This window comes from Sturnus vulgaris, chromosome 9 (assembly GCF_052056855.1).
Source record: "Sturnus vulgaris isolate bStuVul1 chromosome 9, bStuVul1.hap1, whole genome shotgun sequence".
NCBI lineage: Eukaryota > Metazoa > Chordata > Aves > Passeriformes > Sturnidae > Sturnus > Sturnus vulgaris.
This window is the reverse complement of record NC_142251.1, coordinates 1,336,928-1,356,213: the sequence shown is the minus strand read 5'-3', so window position 1 is coordinate 1,356,213 and position 19,286 is coordinate 1,336,928. Positions and strand designations below refer to the sequence as shown.

The following is a 19,286-nucleotide window of genomic DNA, read 5'->3' as shown; positions in this document are numbered from 1 at the left end:
TCACCCCCGGCCCCAGTGACAGCTCGGGGAACAGGTTTGGGAAGGGGCCGAGGGTGGCACAGAGCCCCCCGGGGGATCTTCAGGGGGACCTGGCACCGGGGATGGCACCGGGACGGGGACACAGAGCAGGGTGGCATGGCAGGGGGTGACAGGGCAAAGTGGCATTGCGGGGACAAAGGGCAAGGTGGCATCACGGGGGACAGGGTGGCATCATGGAGGACACACGGCAAGGTGGCATCGCGGGGGGTGACGGGGGGGAATTTTGGGGGACATCGCAGAGGGGGACACAAGGAGGGTGGGGTCATGGGGACACGGAGAGTGGCACGGCTGGGGGGTGACAGGACAGGGTGGCATCATGGTGGGGGGGACACGGAGGGTGGCATCGCGAGGGGGGACAGGGCGGAATCATGGAGGGGACACAGAGGGTGGCGTCATGGGGACACAGGACAGGGTGGCATGATGGGGACACAGTGCGAGGGGCATCACTGAGGGGTGACAGGACAGGGTGACATCGCCACGGGGGACAGGGCGGCATCACGGGCACACACAGGACAAGGTGGCACCGCGGGGGTGGCATCGCAAGGGGACACAGGCAGGGTGGCACCGCGGGGGTGACATCACGAGGGGACGCAGGACAAGGTGGCACCGCGGGGGTGACATCACGAGGGGACGCAGGACAAGGTGGCACCCTGGGGGTGACATCACGAGGGGACACAGGGCAGGGTGGCACCCCGGGGGTGACATCACAGGGGGACACAGGGCAGGGTGGCACCCCGGGGGTGACAGGTGACATCGCGGCGTGGCCGCGGGCACAGCGCGGCCCCAGCGCTCTCCCCCCGTTCCCTGCCGTGTCCTTTGTTCCCGCTCCGCTGTCCCTTCGGGCCGGGTGAATTCCCGGGAAGCAGCCGGGGAGAAGAAATTCCCCCCGCACCCTCCTGCCGGCCCCGTGATGTCAGCCATGGATTTGTCCCTGGGATGGCTGCGAGGAGAGCCCGGCTCTGCCCAGCTCTCATCCCTGCCTTCTCCAGCCGGGATTGAACCTTTTTTTTTAAATTATTATTATTATTATTTTATTTTTTTTTTCCCCGATTCCCAGCCCCGCACGCTCCTAATCTGACAGCGGCATTAATCGCGCCGCCCGCAATAGGATTAAAGGAGGGGAAGTGCGTCACGAGGTGCGGACACCGCGGCTCTGCTTTTGGGGAGGGTGGCGGTGGGGGAGAGAAGAAAAAAAAAAAAAAAATATTAAAAAATTAAAAGAGAATAAAAAAAAAAAACCTCTGGGAAATAGGTTGGAGCGTTGCCGGGGGGTGTGTCGGCAGCCAGGGCGCATGTGAGGAGCGCGGGGCGGGAGGCACCGAGCCCGCCTCGTCCTCCCTTTCCGCGAGCATCCTCCGCGCTGCCATCCTGGAGGTGATACAGGAGCAGCAGCATCCATGGCCTGCCCCTAACCGCCGGCTCTTCCTCATCATCATCATCATCATCATCCTCGCCGCCTGGGAAACGCTGAAGCCGAGCCGAGCGGGCTGAGTGTTCTCTCCCGTGGGGTTTTATTTTTTATTATTATTATTTTTTATTTTTTTTATTTTTTTTTTATATTTTTCTCCAGGCTCCTCGGAAATTGAGGAATGCGATTCTGCCACCATGATGGAAGGTGGGTGAAGAACCGGGCGCGTTCCTCCGCGCCCAACTCGCTCCTAGGGGGGTGGGGGGGGATTGTTTTTTATTTTTTATTTATTATTTATTTTAATCCTTTCCTAAATGAAATAATAACATTAATAATAATAATAATAATTCAATCCAATCCTCCCCTGCCCCTAATCCCGGGCGGTTGGCGGCTCTGCCGAGCTCCGGGTTGATGATATAATATCAGATTATTTGCAATTCCATCCCCAGCCCTGTGTAGGCAGCTCGGGATCTGCAAATTCCCGGTTTTCCACGGAGCCGCAGCTCTGGATCCGCTGGATTTATACCCTGAAATCGTTATTTCATCCCGAAATTATTATTATTATTATTATTATTATTATTATTATTATTATTATTATTATTATTATTATTTTGTGCTGCACAGAGGATGCAGCTGGGGCCGTGCAGTTTTTTTTTGTTTTTGTTTTTTTTTTTCCCCTGGATGGATGAGCATCATTTCAGTGGGAAACGAGGAAATTGCAACTTGAGCTGATTTATTTTTTTTTTTAAATTTAATTTTATTTTATTTTTTAAATTTTCCGTATCGTGGAGATGCAGGTTGGGGTGGGGGGGGGGGGGCGGAGAAAAAAGGAGGAAATGTCGGATCGGGATTTTTTTGACATTTAAAAAAAAAAAAAAAAAAGGGAAATATGGCACAGGATGCTTCAGGGATCTGTGTCTGATCCAGTGTGGGAAAAGCCTCTGGGCATGACAGGAATTTTATCCTGTGTCGTCTGTCTCGGCCGTATGTAAAGCTCTCCTTCATTATTTATAATTTTAATTCCCTCTGGAGCAAGATGCAGCCAAAGGATGCCTTGGATTGAATTCTATTTTAGCGGAATGGATGCTCCAGGGCCGGCAAGTGCAGAATATATTGAATTTTGGGGGAATTTCTGGCCCCTTGGTGGCAGCAGCAAGGCCTGGCTCGGTGGAGCCTCTTCCGAGGCAAAGAGATTCCAGGGATGACAGGCAGAAATGGGGAAAATTCCCAAAATATTCCCGAAATTTGGGGTTAAAATTCACCTTGGGATTCATTTATAGGAATTTTTAGGGGTTTAAAATATTCCCTGAAATCTGGGAATTTATCCCGGCCGTGTGTGGGGACATGGGATGGCCTCTCCTGGGATGGGTTTTGGGTGTGAAGAAAATGAGTTTTGTCGTTTTTTAAATCCCGGGGGGGAAAAAAAAAAAAAATTCTTTCCTTGCTTTTTCCTGGTGCTGATGAGAATCCCAAGCAAAAAAAAAAAAAAAAAAAAAAAAAAATTTTAATTTTAGCCCTTGACATCAAAGGCATCCCACGACAGGAACAGGGCACGGCAGGGGAAAATGCCACCAAAAATTTGGATTTAAAAACCCAAATCCCGACATTTCCAGAGGAATTCGTGGGGATAAATTGAATTTGGGGGGGGGATAAATTGAATTTGTCCTGCTGCAGGCCTTGCTTTGAGTTCTTGGTTCAGTTTTGAGGGGAAATAAATTGGGGTTTTTTTAGGATATTTTGTGGTTTTTTGGGTTTTTTTTGGGGGGGGGGTTGGTTTTATTCCTGAAGGAATAAATATTTAAATCATAAATGGAATTTTGGTCACTGCTCAACCCCACGCTGGGAATGGATCCAGGGCTGGGCTCTGGCAGAGGTGGAATCACCTTCCATGAAAAAAAAAAAAAAATTTAAAAAAAAAATGAAATTCTCACCATAAAAAGTGAATTATTCACCCCGAGGGGGTGAAGCCAAGGTAGAACAGGAGTTGGAAAATGAGAAATAAATAAATCCCGGGATATTTTGAATTTGGGAATGGTTGGATTTGTGGGAGAGGGGAACTTCAATCCGAGGTCCCACTGAAGCTCTGGGCCCTCGCAGGGGGGAGTTATTGATTATTAATGTAATTAATTTAATGGTTTTAATAAGTTGGGTTTAATTGGAGACGAAACTTTTAAACCTGTGTGAAACACTGAGAGTTCCTTGCAGTGAACACCTTAAAAGGGTTCAATTATTCTTTATTTTTCTTTATTTTATTCTTTATTTTTCTTATTTTTATTCTCTATTTTATTCTTTTATTTTTCTCTATTTTTGTCTTTATTTTTCTCTATTTTTGTCTTTATTTTTCTCTATTTTTGTCTTTATTTTTCTCTATTTTTGTCTTTATTTTTCTCTATTTTTGTCTTTATTTTTCTCTATTTTTGTCTTTATTTTTCTCTATTTTTGTCTTTATTTTTCTCTATTTTTGTCTTTATTTTTCTCTATTTTTGTCTTTATTTTTCTCTATTTTTGTCTTTATTTTTCTCTATTTTTGTCTTTATTTTTCTCTATTTTTGTCTTTATTTTTCTCTATTTTTGTCTTTATTTTTCTCTATTTTTGTCTTTATTTTTCTCTATTTTTGTCTTTATTTTTCTCTATTTTTGTCTTTATTTTATTATTATAATATTTACAAATATATAGAATATTTTCGCTCAATATATGAAATATTTTCTCATTCTTCTGCGGGATGGGAGGGAAAACATTGAATTTCCATGGATGTCTAAAAATCCCAATGATACCCCAAAAAAACCCCAAAAAAAAACCAAAAAATGAAGTGTGGGAGATGCTCCCAGACCCCAGGGTTTGGATATTCCCAAAAATTTGGGAACTATTCCATGGGATGGTGGGGGAGGGGGATGGGTTTGGCTCCTTTGGGGATTTTTTTTTATTTTTTTCCCCCCTTGTTCCACCTGGAACAAAAATTCCCTGAAATTTGAGAAAATTCTTTCCCGATTTTCCTGGAAATTCTCCCTGTGCTCCTCCAGACCCCAAAAAATTGGGGGAGAATCCTGGGAATTTCCCAGAATCCTTTATTTATTTTTTTTTTTTTGGGAATGTTGGGCCTCGAGGCAAAAAAATCCTTTTTTTTTTTTTAATGCAAATTGAGTTTATTTTTAGATATTTTTATTTTTATTTTAATTTTTTTTTGTTTGTTTCAGTCAATTTTGTTTGAATGTGCTCGGTGTTGTCAGCAAGGAAATGATCCAGGAAAATTTGGGAGGGATTTGGATTTGAGGAGAAAATTTGGGTTTTTTTTTTTTTTATTTGAGGAGGAGAATTTGGGGGTTATTGAGGAGGGAAATTTGGGGAGGTTTTTATTTGAGTTGGAAAATTTTAGGATTTTTATTTGAGGAGGAGAATTTTGTGGTTTTTTTTATTTGAGGAGAAAATTTGGGGGTTTTTTATTTGAGGAGAAAATTTTTGGGTTTTTTATTTGAGGAGGGGAATTTGGGGGATTTTGAGGAGGAAATTTGGGTCTTTTTATTTGAGGGGAAAATTTGGGGTCTTTTTATTTGAAGAGAGAATTTTGGGTTTTTATTTGAGGAGAGAATTTGGGGTTTTTTATTTGAGGAGGAAATTTTGGGTTTTCTATTTGAGGAGGGGAATTTGGGGATTTTATTTGAGGAGAAAATTTGGATTTTTTTTTTTTTTTTTTAAGAAGGAAAATTTGGGGTTTTCACTGAGGAAACCACCAGCAGGTTTGATGGAAACATCATAAATTCAGACATGGATGGAAAACCCCAGAAAATTCCCAAATCAGGACCTGGATTTTCCAGAGTTTGGTCATTTTTGTCCTCTGAAATGAATTTTTCCAGAACTGGAAATTTCTTCAGAATTTTGCTGGAATTTTCTGCAGAACTGGAAAAAAAAACCAACTTTTTTTGGGATGTAGAGATTTTTTTTAAAAAAAATTTTTTTCCTCTTTTCCATGCCCAGGTGAGGAAATGCTGATCCAGGGATTTGTATCCTGGGGAAATTCCAGGATTTGCTTCTCAAACCCCAAAAATATCCATAAAAATTTATTTTTGGGATGTTTTTAGGTGGCCGATCCAGGTGGGATCGAGCTGTCGAGGTGGAATTTTGTGGAAATGAGACTTTGGAAAAGAAGTGGGGGGGAAAAAACTCAGGAGCTCTTGGGTTTGGGGTTTACAAAAAAAAAAAAAAAAAAAAGGAAAAATCTAAAAGAAAAAGAACGGTGGGAAGAGAAATGTGGCAAAAAAAAAAAATTAAAAATTTAAAAACGTGGCAAAATCTGGGGGGGAAAGTGGCAAAACTCGAAAAAGAAAACAAAACAAAAAAAAACCAAAAAGCAAAAAAAAAAGCAAAATTCCTTTTTTTTTTTTTTTTTTTTTGGGATTGTGGGAACAAGAATTCCAGGGGAAGTCAGGGCTGCTCACCCCCAGGGAGGGATTTTATCCCAAAAAAAACGGGATTGGGGTGGAAATCCTGCCCTGAGAGGGGATGCTGGAGGTGGAAAATGGGATTTATCCCGAATTTGTGGCAGGAATTCTGATTTAATTTTGGGATTGGAGAGGAAGAATATGGAGGAAAATGGGATTTATCCCGAATTTGTGGTAAGAATTCTGGCTGAATTTTGGGATTGGAGAAATATGAAGGAAAATGGAATTTATCCAGAATTTATGGCAAGAATCCTGATCTATTTTTGGGATTGGGATGGAGAAATCCAAAGGAAAATGGGATTTATTGAGAGTTGGGGGGGGGAACTCCCGACTGAATTTTTGGGATTGAAGAGATGGAATATGAAGAAAAATGGGATTTATCCAAGATTTATATCAGAAATCCCAATGCAATATTGGGAGAGGAGGAACATGGAGGGAAATGGGATTTATCCAGAATTCATGGCAGGAATTCTGGCTGAATTTTGGGTTTAGGGAGATGGAATTTGAAGGGAAATGAGATTTATCCCGAGTTTGTGGAAAGAATCCTGATCTAATTTTGGGATTGGGAAGGAGAAATATGAAGGAAAATGAGATTTATCCCGAATTTATGGCAGGAATCCTGGCTGAATTTTGGGATTGGAGAAATATGAAGGAAAATGGGATTTATCCAAAATTTGTGGCAGGAATCCTGACCCTATTTTGGGATTGGGATTGGAGCAATACGAAGGAAATTTGGATTTATCCAGAATTTGTTGCAGGAATGCTGACCCAATACTGGGAGAGGTGGAATATGAAGGAAAATGGGATTTATCCTGAATTTATGGCAGGAATTCTGGCTGAATTTTGCGATTGGAGAAATATGAAGGAAGTTGGGATTTATCCAAAAATTGTGGGAAGAATTCTGGCTGAATTTTGGGATTGGGATGGAGAAATACGAAGGAAAATGGGATTTATCCCGAATTTATGGGAATAATCCTGGCTGAATTTTGGAACTGGGGGAACACGAAGGAAATTTGGATTTATCCCGATTTTTTTGGGGCAGGAATCCTGACCCGGTTTGGGGTGGGGGAGGGGCAATGCAGAGCTCCTCCCCCCCCCCCGAGCCGTGCCCTGGAATTTTGGGATGTTCCAAACCTGCCAGGCGGGGGGGGGGGGGGAGGGGAAATTCTGCCCCTTTAGTATTGATTTCCCCCATTATTATTATTATTATAATAATTATTATTATTATTATTATTATTGATTTCCCCATTATTATTATTATTTATTTCCCCCATTATTATTATTATTATTTATTTCCCCCATTATTATTATTATTATTTATTTCCCCCATTATTATTATTACTATTGATTCCCCCATTATTATTATTATTTATTTCCCCCATTATTATTATTATTATTGATTTCCCCCATTATTCCTTTATTTTTCTGTCTTCCCATTATTAATATTTATATTTCCCCATTATTATTATTATTTATTTCCCCCATTTCCCCATTATTGTTTATTATTTTCCCATTCCCCCCATTATTTATTATTTTCCCCATTATTTATTATTTTCCCCATTATTATAATTTATTTTCCCACTTCCCCATCATTATTATTTTTCCCCCATTTCCCCATTATTGTTTATTTTCTCATTTCCCCCCCATTATTATTATTTCCCCCATTATTATTATTATTATTATTTTCCCCCATTATTATTATTATTATTTTCCCCCATTATTATTATTATTATTTTCCCCTATTATTATTATTATTATTTTCCCCCATTATTATTATTATTATTATTTTCCCCCATTATTATTTTCCCCCATTATTATTATTATTATTTTATTTTTTCCCCATTACTTTTTCCCCATTTTCCCACCAGCCAATTTTTAACCTCATTTCTTTAATCCCGATTTTTTATTTTTTTTTTTTAAATTTCCCCCCAGCTTTAGAATTAAAAAAAAAAAATCCCATAACCCCCAAGCCCCCGAGTGCAGTGCAGGTGGAATTTTTTTATTTTTTGGGGATTTTTTCATTTGCCAGGAGCACAAAGTGCGGCCCTGTTTGCTGTGCCAGCCATTGAGGAGCTCGGGGTTTATTCACGACCAAAATTCTCTTTTTTTTTTTTCTTTTTTTTTTTCTTTTTTTCCTGCTCCAGCTGTGCCAATGAAAGAGGATCCAGGCTGGAAGTGCTTCCAGCTGCTGCGGGTTTGGATTTAAAACCTCCAAAACTGATTTATTTTTCGTTTTAATTGCATTTGAGGTGTCGAGGTTTTTAAATTTTAATTTATTTTTATTTTTTCTCCATTTTATTTTTATTTTTTCCCCATTTTATTTTTTTCCCATTTTATTTTTATTTTTTCCCCATTTAAATTTTTCAGTGTTAATTTAAATTTTTTCCAGTTTGGGGGGTTTTGTTTTTCCCCCTTTAATTTTAGTTTTTTGTTTTCCCCCTTTAATTTTAGTTTGGTTGTTTTTCCCCCCCCCTTTAATTTTAGGTTTGTTTTTTTTCCCCCCTTTAATTTTAGGGTTTTCCCTTTGAATATTTTCCCTTTTCATTTTTTTTCCCTTTGAATATTTTCCCTCTTCATTTTTCTCCATTTGAACTTTTCCCCTTTTAATTTCCTTTTTTTTTCCCCTTTTAACTTTTTCCACTTCATTTTTTTTCAATTTCAATTTGAATTTTTTTTCCATTTTAATTTTTTTTTTCGTTTTAATTCCTGGAGCCAGAAATTTGGGTTTGTCCTTTAGGAATTTCCACCTTTCTCCTACAAAATCTCCTCCCCTGCACAGGAAGGGGAAATTCCCCAGCACTGCATTGGTGCTGACAATGATAAAATTAATTAAAATCAGATTTTTTTTAATCCCAATATTATTTAGGAAAAATTTCCTTTCCCATCCCAGCCTTGCAAAAACACTCCTGGGATATTGGCACTTTGAAATTTGTGTTGAAATTCTGATTTTTAATTTTTTTTTGTATCATTTTTGGGGTTTTTATTTTTGTGATAGATTGAGGAAAAAAAAAATTTAAAATTCTCCACCTACACATTTAAAATCTGAAGTTGGGATGAATTTAAAGCCTCAAGTTGGGATGGATTTGGGGAAAATTGTGGAATTTTGGGATAATTGGAGCAGGGTGAGGTTTCCAAACATTTCCTGCAGGAACATCGAGGATTTCAGGCAGCCCCACAAACCGAATAAATCGATACCAATTAAAATAATTATTAAACAAAATAATACGTCGCGTTAGATTTATGGAAGTCATTAAAGGTGCACCTTGTGATTAATTGGTATTAATAATTAATTAATTAACAGTAATCCTAAAATCCTGGAATGGTTTGGGTGGGAAATTCCCCAAATCCCAAGAGATTCCGAGCTCTGTCCAGCCTGGCCTTGAACTTTTGAAATTAATGGATGTGTATTAATTAATAGAACGGGATTGATATTTGGGATTGATATTTGGGATTGATATTTGGGATTGATATTTGGGATTGATATTTGGGATTGATATTTGGGATTGATATTTGGGATTGATGGGATGGAATATTTGATATGGGATTGGTGGATGGATATGGAATTATTTGATATGGGATGATGGAATAATATTTAATATGGGATGGGATGGAATGATTGATTTGGGATACGATGGGATGGATTTGGGATGGGATGATTGATATGGGATGGGATGGAATGGTGGATGGATATAAAATTATTGGATATGGGATGATATTTGATATGGGATAGTATGGAATGATTGATATGGGATGGGATGATTTGACATGGGATGGGATGGATGGGATGATTTGATATGGGATGGGATGATTTATTGGATATGGGATGATTTGATATGGGATGGGATGATTTGATATGGGATGATCAAGATGGAGCAGTTGAAATCCTAAAATCATGGAATTGTTCCACTGGAAGGGACCTTCGGGCTCCTGCCTGGCTTTTGGGCTCCAGGAGCTTCTCTGGGAATTCCATCCCCAAATCCCACCCAAATCTCCCCTTTCCCAGCTCAGTTCCATTCTGTGATGGGATTTTTTAAAAAGTGTCACAATTGCAAATCCAGGCCAATCCAGCTGGATCCACAATCCTTGGTGTTGGGCAGATAAAAACCAGAGCTGAGCATAACCAAGCTCGGGTTTAGACTGGGTTTAAGAGCCAGGAGGGATTTTCCTGCTTTCATCAGAGCCCACAAACTGCACGGGAAAGGAGGGAGTCATGAGGAGAGAAATATTGGGAATAATGGTTGGGAAATTAATGTTAACTGCAAAATAATGGCTGGAAATAAATAGTGAGTGGGAAACATTGACTGGGAAAGAAATAATAGCTGGGAAATTAATATTAACTGCAAAATAAAAACTGGGAAAGAAATAAAAACTGGGAAAGAAGTAGTGAGTGGGAAAAAATAGCTGGGAAATTAATATTAACTGTAAAATAATAACTGGGAAAGAAATAGTGAGTGGGAAACAAATATTAACTGGGAAATTAATATTGAGTGGGTAATATTGACTGTGAAACAATTAACTGGGAAATATTAAGGATGAAATAAATATTAACTGGGAAATATTAACTAGCTGGGAAACAAATTGAGTGGGCAATACTGACTGTGAAATAAATATTAATTGGGAAAAATTGAGTGGGAAATAACTGGGAAACAAATATTAACTGGGAAATAAATATGGAGCGGGAAATATTTGCTGTAAAAAATATTAGCTGGGAAATAATAACTGGGAAACAACTGGGAATTGATAACTGGGAAACAAATATTGATTGGGAAATATTGACTGTGGAAAAATATTGACTGTGAAACAATCAACTGGGAAATATTAACTATGAAATAAATATTAACTGGGAACTAAGAACAATGAAACAAATTTGGAGTGGGAAATAATATTAACTGGGAAATAAATAAGTAATAACTGGGAAATAACTGTGAACTAAATATTAACTGTGAACTAAATATTACCTGTGAAATATTAACTGTGGAGCAAATATTGAGTGTGAAATATGAAGTGGGAAATAACTGAGTCCCAGGCACTGGGAGAGATTAATAATTGATAAATGAACAAAGAAATGGCAGAAATAAAAGTGCAAACACCTCCTGGATTCTGGCATCCCTCGGCTTTGGCTCTTCCCGTTTTTTCACCTCCTTTATGGATTGCAGAGGCAATGAGGAACCTTTAGGAGGAATTCCATGAATTCTATTAATAATTTCCCTTTTCTTGGTGTTGCTCAGGATTGAAAAAACGCACCAGGAAGGCCTTTGGAATACGCAGGAAAGAAAAGGACACTGATTCCACGTGAGTTGGGCGGAGCTCGTGGGGTTTGACTTTCGGGGTTCGTTTTCCTGTGCAGCTGCAGGGATTTGGGGCATCCCAGGCCTTTGGTTTTTGGGTAACAGCAAAAACCCATCCCGGCAAATGTGGGATTCCCCCGGGGGCTGCTGCAGGGTTCTCCTTGATGGGGGAATTTTTTTTTTTTTTTTTTTTTTTCGGGGGGGGAGAAGGTGGAAAAAGGAGGGCTGGGAGTTTGAGCAGGTTCGGCTCTGCTCCCCAGGGATGCAAATTCCATTGACACGGATGCTCGTGCGGCTTTTGGTGCAGGGGCTGGAGCTGCACGGCGGCTTTGCTTCCCCAAAAAAACATCTGGAGATCAATAAAGAGATTGATCCCACATCTGGTGGGGGATGAGCTGGGTCTGGGGAAGGGTCTGGAGCTCCTGGAGAGGCTGAGGAAGCCGGGAAGGGGCTGGAGAATCCCCGAGGGAAATGGGAAGGAGCTGGAGAATCCCTGAGGGAAATGGGAAGGAGCTGGAGAATCCCTGAGGGAAATGGGAAGGGGCTGGAGAATCCCTGAGGGAAATGGGAAGGGGCTGGAGAATCCCTGAGGGAAATGGGAAGGGAATGGAGAATCCCTGAGGGAGCTGGGGGGGCTCAGCCTGGAGAAAAGGAGGCTCAGGGGGAATTTCTGGCTCTGCACAACTCCCTGACAGGAGGGGACAGCCGGGGGGATTTGGGATCTGGGAACAGGGACAGGAGGAGAGGGAACGGCCCCAGGCTGGGCCAGGGGAGGCTCAGGGTGGATATTTGGGGAAATTCCTTCATGGAAAGGTTGTCCAGCCCTGGCACAGCTGCTCAGGAGTCCCCATCCCTGGCAGGATTTAAAATCCACATGGATGTGGCACTTGGGGACACGGGGCAGGTTGGATTTGATGTTTTCATGGGGCTTTTCCAACCCAAACAATTCCACAGTTCTCAGCCACCACCGCTGTGGCTTTGGGGTGGATGTCCCCGAGCTGTGCCACCAGCTCCTGGGGACAGGGAGCAGGGAGTCCCCTCCTGCAGCTCTGCTCTGAGAAATTCCAGGTTTTTCCTTTTATTCCATTTGGATTTGTTTCCCTGAGCTGTTTTATGTCCTGGTGGGAGCTGTTTGGAGGTTTCCAGTGCCAAGGGACAGATCCCAGACCCGGCCAGGTGGCCCCGGTGGCATTGACGTCTCCGCTGGGCTTTTCCTGCCCCAAAGGGGAATGGGACACACGGAGCAGATCCCAAAAGAGGGATGCGCAGCGCTGAGTGTCACCCTGCTGTCCCCAGGGATGGTGACATCCATGTGGGACAGCCAGGAGCTCCAGCTGGCTCTGAATTCCCCCACAATTTATCCGGGTGGGTGGCAATGAGGCTCCTTTGCGTCTTCTCCTGATGGAAAATCCAGGCTGAGATTTCCAGGGCTCCATCCCGCTGCTCCAGCCTGGGAAGGTGCTGGCACGGCCGGGAGGGATCCCGGGACAATGGGGAGGTCGCGGAGAGGCCACGGAGGAGGAGGAGGAGGAGGAGGCTGCAATTAGCAGCGGCGGTGATTAGCACGGCGGGGTCACGGAGCGGTCACGGCCCCAAGGGCTTTGGGAGCGCTCCAAATCCCTGCGGGCAGAGGGGATGGAACGGGAGAGAGGGGACAGGGATGGATCCGGGAGAGAGGGGACAGGGATGGAACGGGAGAGAGAGAGAAGGGGCAGGGATGGATCCGGGGGGAGAGAAGGGACAGGGATGGATCCGGGGGGAGAGAGGGGACAGGTATGGATCCGGGAGAGAGAGAAGGGACAGGGATGGATCCGGGGGGAGAGAAGGGACAGGGATGGATCCGGGAGAGAGAGAGAAGGGACAGGGATGGAATGAGAGAAGGGTGGGATGCAACGGGGGAAAAGGGAGGGATGGAACAGTGGGATAGGGAGGGATGGAGAGGGGAGAGGAGGGAGGGATGGAGAGGGAGAGAGGGATGGAGCAGTGGGATAGGCAGGGATGGAGCAGAGAAGAAGGGAGGGATGGGAATGGGGAGAAGGCAGGGATGGAGAGGGGAGAGGAGGGAGGGATGGAGCAGTGGGATAGGGAGGGATGGAGAGGGAGAGGAGGGAGGGATGGAGCAGTGGGATAGGGAGGGATGGGAATGGGGAGAAGGCAGGAATGGAGAGGAGGGAGGGATGGAGAGGGAGAGGAGGGAGGGATGGAGCAGTGGAATAGAGAGAGATGGATCGGGGGGGAGAAGGAAGGCAGGGATGGAGCCGGGGGAACAGCGAGGGATGGAATGAGAGATGGAACAATGGGATAGGCAGGGATGGAATGGGAGAAGAGAGAGGGATGGATCGGGGGAGATGGGAGGGATGGAGAGGGGAGAAGGGACAGGGATGGAACAGTGGAATAGCGAGGGATGGGACAGGAGAGAAGGGAAGGATGGAATGGGAGAAGGAAGACAGGGATGGAGGAGGAGAAGAAGAAGGGAGGGATGGAATGGGAGAAGCCGGAGATGGAACGGTGGAATAGGGAGGGATGGAACGGGAGAGGAGGGAGGGATGGAGAGGGAGAAGGAAGGCAGGGATGGAACAGTGGAATAGGCAGGGATGGAATAGTGGAGAAGGGAGGAATGGAACAGGAGAAAAGGCAGGGATGGGGAGAAGGAAAGGAGGGACGGTGACATCTGCCACCCCCTGTGGCCACCCCCAGCCACGGCTGGGCCACCAGAACACCGAGCTGGGGTCCCTGGAGCTGCTGGTGACAGCCCCTGTGCTGGGGGTCACACAGCGAGGAGCAAACACAGAAACAAAAGGGATTTCTGCCACTTCCAAGGGATTTCTGCCACTTCCAAGGGATTTCAGAGATTTTGCGCAAAGAGCTGGAGCCTAAACAGGAGAGGTGGGACACAGGCATGGATGGATTGGGGAACTTGAAGGGAAATTATTCCCGGGGGAGCCGAGGAGCTGCCAGCAGAGTTTCTGTGATGCCCCGAGTCAGGCGACACATCCCTGGCGGGGCAGGAAATTCGGGATGTGTGAGAGGGGCAGGAACCCGTCCGGATTCCATGGACGTTGACATTCCCTAAATCCCACAGTGCTGGGATGACCCAGCCCAGATCCCAAATCCTAAATCCCATAAGCAGTTCGGGGATTAGGGTCCGTGAGCAGTGTCTGTCCTCCTGGCAGAATGGAAATTCCTCCAGATGGGATTTGTGTCTCCTGCAGGAGGCAGCTGAGCCAGTGCCAGCCCCGGCAGGAACGCTTTATTTATTTATATTGTATTTATTTTATTGACAAACCTCAATTTTATCCCCTGATAACACCGGGGGAAAAAAAAAAAAAATTTCAGTGATCTCGTGTGAGTTCTGTGAGGAGCAGGCAGCTCGGGTGTGGTGATAACGTCATAATTCCGATTTTTGCTGTTGTGAATTAATTAAAAAAAAATAAAATAAATTTTTCAGGAGTTAACCGGGCGCTAACACAGCTCCTTTCTCTGTTTTTTTGCAGAGGGTCACCGGACAGGGACGGCATCGTGAGTATTGCCCGGCCCTCTGCCCCCACCACCACCCGCGTCCGTGAACAGTTTTCAGCTTAATATAGAAAATAAACGCACAAATCCATGGGGGAAAAACGACAAATTCCGGGTGTTTTTTTTTTTTTTTTAAATAAAAAGCAGAGGGAGCAGCTGTGCTGCCAAAGCCCAGCTCCTCATCCTCATTTCCACTCCTGATAATTGGCTTGGGCCAGATTTGCTGCCCCGAGGAGCCCGGGGGAAATTGCCAGAGCAGCTGTTCCCAACCTTTATTTTAATTTTTTTTTATTTTTTAATTTTTATTTTCTATATTAACCCGAAAACAAGGAGGTGTTTGTGTGGTTTGGTTTTCGTGGGTTTTTTGGTTTTTTTTTAATGGTTGCTGCTTTTATTCCTGGTGTTAGGCTGAAATGTCCCTGCTAGAGCTGAGTAGGAGATGGGCCCTGTCCCCTTAAATTTAGTGTTTGATAGCAAAAAATATTAAACTGGGCTTTATTTCTTCAGCAAATCCAGATTTTTTTTTTAGGATTTCACCTCAAAATAAAGATGAGCCCCTTGGGAGGCTCAGCAGGGAGAGCAGTGCTGGGTTATTTTTAAAAAAATTAAAATTTGAGAGGGTCAAGCTGCTCCTTGCAAGAAATAATTTTATTTTTCCCCACAGTCTGACCCCAAAATCCTCGGCTTTTGGATTTTCCTGTGGTTTTTTTTTTTTTTTTTTAAGCTGCTTGGTAGGAAATAGAGATTAAAATAAAGGTGGTGCCTTCAGCAGGGCTCTATTCAGCAGTGATAAAGGAATAAATAAAAGGTTCAGGCTGAATAAATGAAGAAATTGCAGGTTTGGGGTGGATAAATTAATAAATTGCAGGTTTAGGTTGAAAAAATTAATAAATATCACGTTTGGGCTGGATAAATTAATAAAGGACAGGTATAGGTTGGATAAATTAATAAATAGCAGATTCAGGCTGGATAAATTAATAAAAAAGAGGTTTAATTAATAAATAAATAATTATTAATTTATCCATCCCAAACTTGCTAGTCATTAATTAATTAACAAAGGATAGGTTTGGGTTGGATAAATTAATAAATAGGAGGTTCCGGTTGGATACATCAATAAACAACAGGTTTGGATTAATAAATTAATAACTTGCAGGTTTGGGTTGGTTAAATTAATAAAGAACATGTATAGGTTGGATAAATTAATAAACAGGAAATTCAGGCTGGATAAATTAATAAATAGGAGGTTAAAAATTAATAAATAACAGGTTTGGGTTGGATAAATTAATAAGGGATATGTTCAGGATGGATCAATTAATAAATAGGAGGTTAAAAATTAATAAATAACAGGTTTAGGCTGGATAAATTAATAAAGGAGAGGTTTGGGTTGGATAAATTAATAAAGGGCATGTTCAGGATGGATTAATCAATAAATAGGAGGTTAAAAATTAATAAATAGCGGGTTTTGGCTGTTCGATTTATGAAATTCCAGGAGGGATTTCTCCCCAGGGAAGTGCTGGGGGAGGTTTGGGGTGTCCCGGGACCCCCGGATGTGACATTTGGTGACGAGGTGGGGGTGGGGCACAGCCCGGACCGGCTGATCCTGGAGGATTTTCCCAACTTTTATGAATTTTGTGAATATCCCGGGAACATCCCCAGGCCGTTCCCTTTTCCCACGGGCAGCTTGTCCTGGCCACGGGAGCCCCAGGTGTTCCCTCCGAGGATGCGGAAATGGAATTTTTTTAGGGAATAAAATGAAGCTGCTGGAGGTGATTGAGGCAGAGGGGTTGGAGTTGGAGATATTAAATATCATTTTTTTTATCCTCCAGATCCTATTCCACATAATTTTTTGTGAGATGGAGACTTTAAATATCATTTTTCATCCTCCAGACCCTTTTCCACGTAACTTTTGCAGGGAGATGGAGACTTTAAATATAAATTTTTATCCTTCAGATCCTTTTCCACATATTTTTTTCAAGGAGATGGAGACATTAAATATCACTTTTGATCCTCCAGACCCTTTTCCACATAATTTTTTGTGAGAGATGGAGACATTAAATATAATTTTTGTCCTCTAGACCCTCTTCCATGAAATCTCTGGGGGGAGATGGAGACATTAAATATAATTTTTTCTTTCTCCAGATCCTTTTCCACAGAATTTTTTCGAGGAGATTAAATATCATTTAATCATATTATTATAGAAATAAAAAAATGAATCATTAAATATCATTTTTCATCCTCCAGACCCTTTTCCACGTAACTTTTGCAGGGAGATGGAGACTTTAAATATAAATTTTTATCCTTCAGATCCTTTTCCACATATTTTTTTGTGAGAGATGGAGACATTAAATATAATTTTTGTCCTCTAGACCCTCTTCCATGAAATCTCTGGGGGGAGATGGACACATTAAATATAATTTTTTCATTCTCCAGACCGTTTTCCATAAAATTTTTGCGAGGAGATGGAGACATTAAATGTAATTTTTCATTCTCCAGATCCTTTTCCGCAGAATTTTTTCGAGGAGATTAAATATCATTTAATCATATTATTATAGAAATTAAAAAATAAATCATTAAATATCATTTTTCATCCTCCAGGCTCTTTTCCACGTAACTTTTACAGGGAGATGGAGATATTAAATATAAATTTTTATTCTCCAGACCCTTTTCCACGTGGTTTTTTGTGAGAGATGGAGACATTAAATATAATTTTTCATCCTTCAGATCCTTTTCCACATAATTTTTGGAGGAGAATCCTGACTGCTGAATAGACCCCCACAGAAAAATCCACTTTTAATCCTGGTGGAGCCGCAGCTGAGCTTCCCTTTCCCGACAAATCCGTGTTCCCTAGCTCCTAAAAGTTAATTTTGTGCATTTAAAACGAAAAAAAAAAAAAAAACCAAAAAAATCAGGCGAGGAGCAGATATTTTAACCCTTTTTGTGCCGCCCCCACGGTCGCAGCAGCCCAGCCCTCATCCCAATGATCCAACTTCCAATAGCAAAGCCGAGGGCACGCAGGAAGGAGGAAATAAAAACGGGGTAAGGAAAAAAAAAATAAAAAAAACAAAAAAAATAAAAAAACCCCCAGAGCTCGGCGGCTCAGGGGTGTGGAAAACAGGGAATCATCCTCGATTTGGTGTCCAGAGTGTAGGAAAAACCCGGTGGGGTGAGGCAGGATGGTGGAAATGGGGTTAAATAAAAAAAATTTATGGGGGGGGAGGAAAAGCAGGAATCCCGTGGGGCAGAATCCAGAATTCCCACAAAACTTGGATCCATGGGAATTGCTCCATCCCTGGGCACGGTGAGGAGCTGAGGGGCAGTGGCCAGGAGAGAATCCTGTCAGAGCTGGGCAGGGATTTGGGATGGGAATGTTCCCTCTGGAGCTGGATTATCCCATTTAGGAACCTAAAATTGTGGTGGCCATGGGATTTGGGATGGGAATGTTCCCTCTGGAAGCCCAGAAAATGTGGATTATCCCATTTAGGAGTCCAAAATTGTGGTGGCCACATTTGGGATGGGAATGTTCCCTCTGGAAGCTCAGGAGAGCTGGATAATCCCATTAGGAACCTAAAGTTATGGTGGCCACATTTGGGATGGGAATGTTCCCTCTGGAGCTGGATTATCCCATTAAGAACCTAAAATTGTGGTGGTCATGGGATTTGGGATAGGAATGTTCCCTCTGGAAGCCCAGGAGAGCTGGATTATCCCATTTAGGAACCTAAAATTGTAGTGGCCAGATTTGGGACGGGAATGTTCCCTCTGGAAGCCCAGAAAATGTGGATTATCCCATTTAGGAGTCCAAAACTGTGGTGGCCATGGGATTTGGGATGGGAATGTTCCCTCTGGAAGCCCAGAAAATCTGGATTATCCCACTCAGGACCCCAAAATTGTGGTGGCCACATTTGGGATGGGAATGTTCCCTCTGGAGCTGGATTATCCCATTCAGGAGCCCAAAATTGTGGTGGCCATGGGATTTGGGATGGGTTTGGGTGCCCGGAGCCAACCAGGAAAGGGTTCCTGCCTGGAGCCTGTTCCAGACAGAATTCCCTCGATCCCAAGCAGCAGTTCCTGTGTGTGTTGGTGTTTCATGGCATGGACTCATCCCGGACCATTCCCACTGCTCCATCCCGAATTTACAGCACCTGGCATGTGGGAAAATGGGATCTGGATCCTTCTTGGGGTTGCCCTTTATGGGGAAGGGGTTTGTTCATCCCCCAGGAAATATTTCCCGACGGTTTTCCCTGCTGGGCTGGATTTGGGAGTTCCCAGTGCTGCCAGGGGAACATCCCAGCACGGGAGAAACATTTCCTCACTTCTCCCCGAGGAATGTTTGGATATTCATCGGGTGGAAATCCAAAATCCCTTCCTTCCATCTCTCTGGGCTGGGGGGATTGCAGAGGTGGGGAATGCTGTTGGATTTGTGTCCTGGCTGTGGGATGTGCTGTGTTCCTGCTTCCTCCCATGCCCACCACGGGAATTTTCCTTTCCAGAAGAAAACCAACGGAGCCCCAAATGGATTTTATGCAGAGATCGACTGGGACAGATATGTAAGTGTGTCCCCTGGGGGTTCCCCCCATCCAGATGTGTCCCACGGCAATCCC

At 43.1% G+C, this 19,286-nt stretch overlaps 1 protein-coding gene across 1 annotated transcript in view; it reads left to right on the top strand.

Annotated features, from left to right (window-relative positions):
* The first annotated feature begins 1,419 nt into the window (after positions 1-1,419).
* SGIP1 (SH3GL interacting endocytic adaptor 1) overlaps positions 1,420-19,286 on the top strand; it is a 56,888-nt gene continuing 39,021 nt past the window's right edge. The window contains exons 1-5 of the mRNA XM_088169609.1: positions 1,420-1,654; positions 11,113-11,176; positions 14,667-14,691; positions 17,647-17,724; positions 19,176-19,232. Coding sequence (XP_088025735.1) covers positions 1,645-1,654; positions 11,113-11,176; positions 14,667-14,691; positions 17,647-17,724; positions 19,176-19,232 — 234 coding nt within the window. The 5' untranslated portion in view covers positions 1,420-1,644. The remainder of the gene's footprint in view (positions 1,655-11,112; positions 11,177-14,666; positions 14,692-17,646; positions 17,725-19,175; positions 19,233-19,286) is intronic.